The sequence below is a fragment of the Salvia hispanica genome, chromosome 3, assembly GCF_029641045.1.
Source record: "Salvia hispanica isolate PSC_SH4W2 chromosome 3, Shi_PSC_v1, whole genome shotgun sequence".
Lineage (NCBI taxonomy): Eukaryota > Viridiplantae > Streptophyta > Magnoliopsida > Lamiales > Lamiaceae > Salvia > Salvia hispanica.
Genome location: NC_142694.1, coordinates 7,609,146 through 7,621,096, shown reverse-complemented (window position 1 = coordinate 7,621,096; position 11,951 = coordinate 7,609,146). Strand labels below are relative to the sequence as shown.

The 11,951-nt window shown below is 34.2% G+C and overlaps 2 protein-coding genes across 4 annotated transcripts; both read right to left on the bottom strand.

Moving 5' to 3' along the window:
* Positions 1 to 382: 382 nt before the first annotated feature.
* Positions 383 to 3,277, bottom strand: LOC125212269 (uncharacterized). 3 transcript variants are annotated; one of them, XM_048112382.2, is made up of 3 exons: positions 2,954 to 3,277; positions 2,225 to 2,278; positions 383 to 1,354 (listed from the first exon to the last, which is right to left on the bottom strand). In XM_048112382.2, the coding sequence occupies exon 3, from the start codon at positions 1,324 to 1,326 to the stop codon at positions 523 to 525; it is 804 nt and encodes a 267-aa protein (XP_047968339.1). In that variant the 5' UTR covers positions 1,327 to 1,354; positions 2,225 to 2,278; positions 2,954 to 3,277; the 3' UTR covers positions 383 to 522. The 3 variants fall into 3 exon arrangements, with proteins under 3 accessions (XP_047968339.1, XP_047968340.1, XP_047968338.1); XM_048112383.2 differs by having other exon boundaries at positions 2,225 to 2,273; XM_048112381.2 differs by lacking the exon at positions 2,225 to 2,278.
* A 64-nt stretch (positions 3,278 to 3,341) lies between these two features.
* On the bottom strand, positions 3,342 to 5,298 carry LOC125215301 (gibberellin 20 oxidase 1-D-like). The gene is made up of 3 exons (XM_048116676.2): positions 4,660 to 5,298; positions 3,946 to 4,267; positions 3,342 to 3,842 (listed from the first exon to the last, which is right to left on the bottom strand). The coding sequence occupies exons 1-3, from the start codon at positions 5,202 to 5,204 to the stop codon at positions 3,573 to 3,575; spliced, it is 1,137 nt and encodes a 378-aa protein (XP_047972633.1). The 5' UTR covers positions 5,205 to 5,298; the 3' UTR covers positions 3,342 to 3,572.
* Positions 5,299 to 11,951: the final 6,653 nt, after the last annotated feature.

Here is an 11,951-nt window from a genome sequence, read left to right as displayed (position 1 = left end):
CTACAATAATAAATGGAAATCAAAGTCAACATCTACAATATTTGGTCCTTTGAGTAAAAATAAGGGTAACGTAATCTCAAAATATTAATATCATCATATATCAATTTGTTGCAGAGATTAAACTTATATATGCTTTGTGTCACTAATCTAAGCTATTTCTACTATAATTCATTTGGTGATATGTTTTTCTTCATAAACAGATCCAAGATCTAGTATGTTGATCATCTTAAGGAGAGAGGGGGGAGAAATGCATGTAAATTCAATAAGAAATGTTTCACTAAAGCTAGTATTTCCAACATTGGTAGGAGTATATTTTAGTATTTGGTTAGTATTGTGCTCAATATAATTTAGGACTGAAATTAAATAACTAGACATTATCAGATTCACATAATTATTTATCAACCAGAAAATGTGCATTATAGTATTAACTCAAAGTTTCAATCTCATAAGAAAAACAAGAACACGATTTTTAAAAAATGGTGGTCATGGGACCAACTCCTCCTGCTTAACTAAAACTAAACCTTATCTATCCAAATTCTTTCCCCTTCTTTGATCCTCAGCACCACCTGCCCCTCCCAACCATTCTTCTAGTTTCGCTTCCCGATCGGCCTTGAACTCGTCGTAGTTCTCATACAACGACAGAAAATGCTGATGAGACAGGCTCTTACTCAGCTGCGACTCTTCTTGCAGTTCCCTGCCATTCTCATCCGACGACGGTGAATCCAAAGTCTCTTTCTCTGCTACCATTCCAGAAGGCCTACTACCTGATGTGGTGGCGACTGCAGGACCAATATTCGAAGGACGCTTCCTGTTCTTGGACTCAAATGCTTCATCAAAGCCCGACTGTGACCGGTTGAATCTCTGAGCTCGTCGTGTCACCGACTTAAAAGCACTGGACAGGTAACCAGGGCTCCTGCTGCCATCCTGCTGCGGAATACGACCCCACGAGGCTGGAGACCAGGAGCTTGTTCTTGCAAGAAAGCCGGTGTTGGAGCTATACATTAGCCCTCTTTTTGGCTGCTTGGCCGATATGATGGAAAGGGATTTTCTTATATCTCTAAGCATTTCATCTGCAACTGGAATACCACATTCCTTCATCGACTTCAACATTGTCATGGAATCGTCGAGATCTTCTGTATGCAAAGCTGTCTCGCGTGATTTTTCAGAGACTTTGTTCTTGAGATCGAGAACGTTGGGAGTTACATTCTGAGTGTGGTGCTGGATATAATAAAGCCCCACAGAGGGCTCGTTCGCCACGAATTTTAACATGTCTGCCAATTTTTCGTTTATCTCCACAAAGCCATCGATTGAGGAAAAACCATGCATCTTCTTGAAGGCAATTGGCTCCTCATCACTAGATAAAACCATAAGAAACATATAGTTTTAACTACTAGGGGTTCGTTCACTTTGGTTGTAAACTTATCATGGGAAAATGAGAGAAGAAAACCTACTTATCTATAAAAAAAAAAAGCCATAAAGGGGTAACGCCCCTCTTATCCCTCATTTTCACTCCATTGACAGAAAATGACAATATTTTCTCTCAATGGAGTGAAAATGAGAAATAAGAAAGGGTGAAATTCTTGTTTATGTATAAGGAGAGAAAGGAAATGAGGAATTTAAAGGATAGAAAATGCACAAATGGATACTCATCCTCCGAATTTCCCCACATGTCAGGACAATTAAATCAGCGTACTACCCACCTCTCCCCACATGCCTTCCACTATCTTAACAATCCAAGATTTGTCTAATTGGGGCCAGTAGCCAGCACACAACAAGAGAAAATAGGAAAGACTAAGAAATTGATAATGTCTATCAAGGGAAAGGTCTATTGTAACGAAGGCATGACCTCTTGACGTTTATTGCTAAAGAAAATTTAGTAATCTAACCATTTGGATCAATGAGCATGTATAAAACTAAACTAATGGTTATACAGAAAATATATAAATGAAAGCAAGTTAAGAGTTTGGAAACATTGAGGAGCAAGAGAAGCAAATATCAATAAGTCAAATTCAAAAATAGGAGACGTCTAATATATTGTTCTAAGCTGCAGGCTCATAGCTAATGTGAGATAACTGAATTTTCTAATTGTTTCATTTATATCATATCTGTATAACCTTTACTTTTAATTTTAAACACAACCATTGATCCGAATGGTGAGATTACTGTACTTTTTTTTAGCAATAAACATCAAGAGGTCATACATTCATTAGGGCGGACCTTTTACCTTTATAGGCTTCATCAATATGTCATCAGGTTGCAATCTTCTCCCTAAACTGAACTACAAAGTCAAGTTACATAGATATCAGACAACATGAACAATAAAAAGCTACAGGTGTGTCCAATTACATGAAGATCATGTTTATTGTCTCAACATGTGCAAAAGCATCCATCCAAATTATCAATGAAGTTTCCATTTACGCCTCTTATATCATCATTATGATGCAAAGTAATAACATCTCTTATAACAACATAGGAGTAGTACACATTAACGATGGGGCCAACAGTACGGGAAAGCAGAGCATTTCTACGGTTAATACACTTCTCTAGCAGGATTAGCTAGATACAAGAAGAAGTGAAATCTTACATGCTAAACTAAAGGGTAAATGCTTCTAATATTACATATCTTCAATTAAATCTAGAAACTACAATTGAATAGTACTAGTAGGAAACATGGAAATATGATGACAGTGGAGTCCCAAATGCCAAAGCCATAACAGAATCCAGATTTTATTTAGAAACAGCATATCGCCCAAACTCGGAAAGTCATAAATCATCACCCACTAAAGATTGAATTAACATACAATTTGAAATCAAATAAGAAGTTTAAAAAGCACATTGATTCAAACCCCCAATCAAGCGAGCGCTATCAAACCACCAAACAATTTCTCCCCCGATTTTTCCAAATTAACACACTTTTCTAAAGAACTAAAACTTTTTTGCCAAAGAAAGCTACCTGCGCATATGAAATGATCACACAAAATTCAATCCAGCGCCCAATTGACACGATTTTACATCACCGATTCATCTTTTGAAATGGGGAGCCTGTCGAAGATTGGCATCTCGATCCAATCAGCTAAATTGCAACTCCTACCAAATGGAGCTATGCACAAATTGAAGGAAAAAATATATCAAGCACAAAATTCTTGAAATCAAACAAAAAATCGGTAGAAATAGAAATTAGATACAGTTGCGCTATTGTAATTGTTTAAATTTTGAGTGAAGCGCTTTTCTGAAGCGTTTTTTCTTTCCGTAATTGGACGCTGAGTCAGACACCACGTCATCAGGTTAGTTAGTTAGTTAGTTAAATGTTGAGTCAGACGCCACATCAGCAGGCTGTTAAGTATAGCACAACACAACTTCGAGTCCAAAATATTTTGTTCCTTGCCAAGTCATGAACAAAATGTTGCTACAAATTACTTATTATACTTGTAGCTTACAAAATTTCCTCCAGATGATAGATAATGCAGAGATAATTTATTGCACAGTGTGCTTGATTTCTAGAGCACCTACCATATTTCCAAACACCAATTTCAGGAAAGTACACAATCTTGCAACAAATTGAACAACTGCAACTAACTATTTTGATATTGATTCTGAAGCCAGTTGGAGAAAGATTGGAGGGTGTTCATGTCAGCCCTATAATGTTTTTGAGTGAATTCAAGTAGGGTTGGCCATGTGAAATCTGGATATACTCTTGGATTATCAGAGTCCACTAATTCAGATGGAGGCTTCACAATCTTATCCATTTTCGGACATAGAAAGAATGCAAGAGATTTCCTAGGACACTTGCTGTTCACCACTGCCCTGTGCAAACAGCTCTTGTATCTCCCATTTGATAGTGCCTAATAACAACAATAACAAGAAATTATATCAATATATATATATATAGTTTATTTCCACAAAAGAAATAATAATCTGATTTTGATTGTTATACTTATATAGTACCATGAATGTGTCACCAATGTTGACCACGAAGGCATTGGGGTTGGGAGAGATGGCTCGCCATTCATCGTCAACAAACACTTGGAGCCCATCGACGTTGTCTTGGTGAAGGATGGTCAGCGAAGTCGGATCGCAGTGCGGCCCCGTTCCTAGGGTTAGGTCCGGCTTCTGACACGGCGGGTAATAGTTTAGTCTCATTATTGATTCGTTGTCGTTGAAGAACTCCTTGAAGTGAGCACGCGGCACGCCTAGGCTAACGGCTAGGAGTTCCATGATCCCCATCGAGAGTGCGCTCATCGCACGACAATACTCTTGATAAATACTCCTGCACATAGTTGAATATGTCATTTTTTCATACTTTATTCTCTTTCGTGCTTTATTGTCGGGGGATGGAGTTATTAATTGTAGAGGTGGTATTTCATTTGTGACCACCTTGTACAGTTGATTAGATTGTCAAATCAAATTAGAGCCGATGACTTTTGTCTATACAACTATTCTATTTCTATATAATAGGAGTACTACTTTTTATAACATATTGTCACCATTAGCCCAACATAACCTCTAAATTCTACATTTTCTTTTTCTTCAAATTTCATCAAATTCATGATCTTGATATGAAGTCAATAAGTCACAAGCCACATATAATAAATATAGAAATATAGAAGAAAATTAAAGTAGTTGAAAAAGTAAAACCAAATAGTAACATGATTGCCATACCCCAAGTGTGCAAAATCTTGACCCACAGTGGTGCGAAAGTAGTGTTCAACACTAGTCGAAGAGCCCTTTTGAGAAGAAGAATACTCAAACGAGAGAGTCTCCTTCCATGGCAGCTTCGAAGAGAATCTCCCAATGAAGCTACTCGCATAGCCACAGTGCTCACCCCTCTTCCTCTCAGCCCTAATCTTCTCTTCAAACGGCCGCTCGAAGAACTCGCCCATGAAACCGTGGGCGTCCGCGATGAGCCCCGCGTCCACACCATGGTTCACCACTAGGAAGAAGCCGTGCTTCGTGCATGCCTGGCCAATTAGCTCTGCCGCTTCCACAGAAGCGGCAGAGTCACCGGCCAGGAAGCCGCCTATGTCGACCACCGGTGCGTGGAGCTGCGGTGGGTTGGGCGAGGGCTTCTCGTCGTCCGGCCATATGAACTGCGGTGGTATGTGGGATTGATGTGGAGAGACTAGATCGTCCAAGGTTAAATTGTTTTTGTGTTTTTTGTTGTGGGAGGTGGAGGTTTGGTTCTTGATCATGCAAGGGATGGTCATATTCCTATGTATTTAATTTTTTTTATTCTTGGCGGAGAATGAGAAGAGGAGGATTGAATGGAAAGAAAAGGTATGCAACTTTACATGGGAACAAGTGTAGGTTTATAGAAGTATATATAGGGAGGATGGATGCTTGGTTCTTCTATTTGTGTGTGTCTAGTTGTTCTACTATCATTTTACTATTTTCTATGTACCTGAAACATTTCTTTTAGATACGATATTTAAGAAAATTGTGGTATTTGTTACAAAAGATCTGTACTAGAAACATTTCTTTTAGACACAAGATTTAAGAAAATTGTGGTATTTGTGACAAAAGAAATGACTCAGCTATAAAATGACATTTCAAAAAAGAATATGGCTCAGCTATAGACGAGGGAGTATAGTATTTGGAGAAAGTGTTAGGAGAGAGAGGTGTGGGAGCATGCATGGATTGAACGGAAAAAGATTTTGTATGAATTCGAAACAATTTAAAGGTACATCCTTTTTATGCATGAATTGTGATATTTTGATATAGTTAAAATAATATTAAAACAAATAAAATGCAATAATTAATAAATAAAAAAAGTAAGGAATCTTGATAGTAATAGTCGCCTGACCTTCTAATATTGTCTGTAGAAGAAACAACAAAAAGTATTATTTGAATGTGTGGTAATAACAATGGAGGCACACGTGCATGGACCCAGCACTATTAGTAGAATGATAAAACAAGGCTAATAAATCTATTCACCGTGTTTGTTTCTATTTTCAGTATGTTTGGAACCAACTTATATAGTACTACAACTCACTATTTTGCAAGAGCGCACACCATGCTAATTAATATCCAACACTAATTACAGATTAAATTTTACTAGTATAAGTATTTCTCTTCTAACTACTAATAAAATAACCTAAGATGTGTGTGATATGTCAACATGTCCTCATCCTGAGCGACTCAGTCGGATATGAAGGTGGACAAGAAGGAGAGGGGATGATGTGCTTGGGCATCGGGCTGAAGACATGTGGAATGAGTTGGGTGAGCTGCGCCATGCCATGTCTATCAGGCATGGCACTGAGCAAGTGTGTCAATAAGCACGCCATACGAGTGTAGAACGCCCTAGGTCGATTGTGTGTGATCTTACGAGGTAGTTGAGGTACCACTATTGATCCTCTTAAAAAGAAGAAACTGTGCATGATCGGACAAAAATCTAATGACTCACTCTTCCAAAAATAATTCTCAGATGTATAATCTCCGCATCAAACTACCAAATATTTCTATATGCAGTAGAGAATTTGAATTGGTAGCCTATTTCTAAGCTTATTATGTCACTCTGTAATTGAATTTAAATATCCTAATTATATTAATCAGGACTAATCAGTATGTGGATCTTGATTGATGGATAGTCAAGATTGATTTTCAAACAAAATTGGGCATTTAACTTTTTTATATATCTCTTTCTTTCTTCTTCAATAATCCTACCCCCTATTTATAGATATCTAACTCTCATACTCATTCACATCCTGCCAGACTAGCCATGGTAAATATGTTGAATTTATTTTATGCAAATTTGTTCCATATAATCGATGTTTGTACCGATAATATACTCATTTATGTTTAACCATAGCATAATTTTTGTTTTGAATCAAGTATATCATATCGTTCTTAACATTAAAAAAACAATTTCAAAGTTAAAAAAAACGCAAAAAATCTCAATTATGAAACAATCAAGATCAACTGATGATATAGGTGATGCTACCTAAAACTTGGGTATACTATATAATCTTATTCTCATAATAATAGTATACTACTACTTAGTAGTAGTAAAAAATAGTATAAAACATCCTTTTTGTATATTCAATAATTAATTTTCTGCTACAATTATATTGAGACAACAGTAAATGAATATCTAGTGTCCCATTGCATGACAAACAAAAACTTATATCAACATCTCATTTCTAGTTCACTTTTAACTATTATTATCTCAACACCAGCAGTGCGCTTAATTGATAATTTGAATAAACCCACCCTTACCCACGTGATCATGTCTACTTACAGTCATACACATTATAACTGAAGAAGTGATAAATTTATATAAATTTTAATTATATGGAGTACTACTTAATATTTTAAATTTTGAACGGAATCGGAACGATTTCATTTCAATTGATTTTATTATTTCCATCCTAATTTGCCCATATTATATTTTCAAATATGTATATTAATAAGATAGTAAGTATTTTATTTATTGCCATTCGTATGAACCATGAATTACAGTTAGTGTAGAAAAAACTCAATTGCCTATTCTTTTGGGGAAACAAATCTCGAGATTACAATTTCCTAGATGATATGGAATTATATGTTGCATTTTAAAGTAATGTTGATTAACTGGTATTAAATGCAAAATAAATGAAGAGTTCGATTATATAAAAAAATCTTTTATAATACCTAAAATGACCCATAAGTATATCTAATGTATGTCTTATGGTTATACTTGTGTTATTTCAAGTCAAAACCAACTTTTTAGCTCAGCTTCACAATCAAATAAACGTTTAAGTGCGGAAAATAGTAAAAGTGATTGATAATCGCCAAACATATCTAAGTGCTACCCTTAAAAATATAAACATATCTTCGTGCTTCGACTAGTAGATTTGATTGATTGTCAAACCAGATGTATAAAAAGGTTGTAAGAGCATATACAAGTTGGTGGGGTTACCCGGCCCATATAGATCTATCAATAATTATTCGCATAAAACGCATATTAACCAACGATTTTTGAAATAAAAATAAAATTTGAATTCGTGTTTTTATATGTTAAAACGAAAAGTGCAAAGCACCAATAGAATTATATTCAATGTTTTATTTTATTTTTGAATTTTAAAGTTATGATAGAAAAGCTCACATATGTGTGTATGATTAAAAAATATATTGATAATATCAACTTTTCATTGACATATTACATCAACAATAGAAAGAAGGCAACAAAAAGCTACTAGTACTAATATAAACGGAATTTTGTTTTGTCGATAGTAAAATTCAGTTCAAATGTTAAAACTGAGGCATCAAAAGTTAATTTGACGTTTGGGTAGTTTGGTTCGATTCTCATTAAATTCACTGATGTATGACCTATATTTTCATTTAATTGAATGAAAAATTAATGAAATATAGTACTCTCTTCGTCCCAAATTACTTGAATCATATTTCTTTTGGATTGTCCCAAGTTATTTGGGTCATTTCTCTTTTTGGCTAAAAACAAAACATCTAATCACACCACTTTAGTATTTCTTTTACTTTACTTTCTCTCCTTTCTCTTACTTTATTCCTTCTTCTACTTTATTTTACTTTATTTAACTCATTAAACACAACTTTCTTAAATCATGTGCCGAAAAGAAACGCCTCAAGTAACATGGGGCGGAGGGAGAATCACTTTTTTATATTGATTTTATAATATTATGTGAGTGAAGTGAGTTATTGTAATTCTAGACTTAATTACCATATATGGTAAAAGTAAATGTGACTTTTATTGTGGGACGGATCGAAATGATTAAATATGACTCCGAACATAGGGAGTAATATGTTTTTACAAATTTCATTCAATTTATATATGTATAAGTGGGTATTTATACAAACTAACACGGACAAGTTAGTACTAAGTCACAAACTTGACTCGACACGATGACTATAATTTATAAACAACTTTGGAAGTAATTAACAAATGTATCAAATCAACTGATAAGGCAGCCCAGCTGTTACCACATAAAATGGAAACTGATGCCCCTCATTTGATTTATACAGTTATAGTATAATCATTATTTTGAAATTTGATTACTCTATGATTCCTCAAGTCATCCAAATGGGGAGGCATAATACTTTCAAGGTATAGATGCCTCTTATATGTAAGAAAAATGAATAGGAGAAGGATGTTTGCCGAAGCTATTCAAATTAGAGAAATGAAAAGATCTGTTAAAATTTAGAACAAAGTATATGTATAGAAGGATTAGACTACAATTACGAATCATGAATTCCAAATGAAATATGTATGAATTTGTTGTGAAAATACAATCCAAAATTCGCTCCTTAAGAGACAAGTAGTATTTTTAAAATGAATTCTAATTTAGTCAATACCCGCGTATGTATACACACACGTTATACTTACACACCATAAGCAAATTGCAAATCGATTCTTTTATTTTGCACGCAATTTATGAGACTACTAGGCATAAATATATCAAATTTATGACAAAGGTGAACCAAGATATACTTGAATGCGTATACATATGCTAATTCTGTTATAGTTCTATTGTCAAATATCAGAAATATGTGTATAGATATGTTAATTCTTTCATAGTTCCATTGTCAAGTAATATTTGATGGCAATTTATAAAGAGTGATGTTAACACAAACTCACATTATAACTTTTCAAACAAGATAGTACTTTCTCACTCCCAAGGAAAATGACACCTTCATCGGGCAGCATAGATTTTAAGACAACTTTATTTTGTGTGTTAAATAAAGAGAGGAAATAAAATAGAGATAAAAGATATTTCCATTTTTAGTAATGAGTTATCTTGGTTAAAACAAATAAAAAGAAAGAGTCATCTTCATGTGAAACGGAGGAAGTATTATTTTTTAGATTTGTAAGTTATATTTATAAATTTAGGTTTTAAACTATAAATATAGATGGAAACAGTTGAATTATATTTAATAATTAAAACCATTACTATATTTATTAAAATTAGTTTATGCGATCAATTATAATATGATTGGATAGTATTATTGATTAATAAAACCACGTTGTGAAAAAAAAAAGTTAAACATGAGAGATACCTTCCTTTCAAAAATGAATTAGGAATCTATAACTAGTCATGCAATTGATTGGGCCCGCCACTTTAACGTTTCTTATTTTCTGCTCAATTATTGAATCCAAGCATTTATAGTATATATAAATAAACTGAAAAGGGGCAAAATTTTAGTGTATATAAATAAAGTGAATTATGATAACACAAGAACACATGGGTCACACGTTAATACTTGATGATGAAATGAAGTCACATTGAATTATAGTAGTGTATATATTAAAACATAAAGTGTGAATGTATGATAAAAGTAAAAAACATAAAGTGTGAATGTATGATAAAAGTAAGTAACAAAAGAAATTCCATAAATAGTACTATTATCAACAATTTTTATCATTCGAAACTCTATTATTAGGACAACCAAATAGTGTGTCAATACTAGGCTTTTGCATCTCTATTTATTAACATAGAAGTCGATTGATTGCGACTACATATCGAGCTAGCATAAGCATGCATATTATAGTAGCGTATTGAATGCCTTACCAAAGATATGAAAATATTCTATAAGCAGCAAACTGATGCGGAATCATAGGGCCCTACTAATTTTGTCTCCTTTCTAATTTTTATGAAAGTAATCAAACTTAGGTACTACTTTTCTTTTATTATTCTGGCCAAACAACGAAAAAGCAGATAGATACATAATTGCGCAGCTTCAAATCAATTCCAAGTTCTATTTCACCTTTCAACAATTTTTACCTAATGTATACAGTAGAAAAATGGTCCTATGTATTAAAAGTGATACTACGAAACATGATTATTTATTACTGTATTACGCAAAAACAGTGAAGAGTCAGAAACAAACTGTATAACCAAAGGCGCTAACCATGTGTGGAATATAAATTGAATATACAATACGTGATCCAAGTTTGAAAATTATTTGGTCAAATCAAATGTTAACCTATATTATTTCTATATATTTAATATACTGTATCACCTAAATTTAGCAACACATGGGAACTATTCCTCGTAAATCTTAAACCTTGTCCAAAATTTGACCCAACCCGACCTTTTGGTACATAACAACAGCAAACATACAAGGATGGACACTTAATTTAACAGGCTATGGTAAATTTGATATGCAGTGAGAGAACATATATGGCGATGGGCAAACCCTTGGGAGAAAGAGGTAAAAAAACAAAATATGTATTATGCCAGCTTCATATGTTATATGCTAATTCAACCATGATCGAGCCGAGCCAACAGAATTACCTGGGATACCTTTGCCAGGAATAGAAAGATAAGGTGATGTGGGGGAGAGAGAGGTCCACTGGTAAAGCAACTAACATGGTGGAGGAATGGCACTATATTTCATGCAGACAAAATTGAAGGTGGGACATAATTTCTTAAGATCCCACGAAACCGTCAACAAACAGCTATTTATTTGGGATCTCAACTCAACTCAAGAGAACAATACACAAATTCTACATGATTTGCTTAATACTGTCAATTTTTATCTATAGCCTAGACCATCACAAGTAAATTTCAAAGACCACAAGATTAGCCTCTCCTATAATGAACAAAGATATACTCCGTAGATCATGGATCCACTACAGTATTTCTCAGGTATAGACAAAAAAAGCACATATCTTTAGATTCGATCCATTTGCTTATCACAGAAGACGTATTGCCATGATTTATTTGGTGGGGTTCATGATGAAATGGTTTTTGATGTTATTTTGGAATGGGGAGCAAGCACAATCTGCCCTTGATCTTGGTCTGGGGCTGATTGTAAAGTGGTTTCAAAAGTCTGTGGCTGTTAAGGTAAACTGTTTAGTGAAAGCAAAAGAGGTTTTGTCCGCACAACATAAACAAGGTTTCCCACTAACACGTGAAGCTGTTGGCTAGTGGCTGCTTATTGGATTAAGTACCATCAGATCAACAAATTTTATTAGTTTCTGAATTTACTTCAAAGCTAGT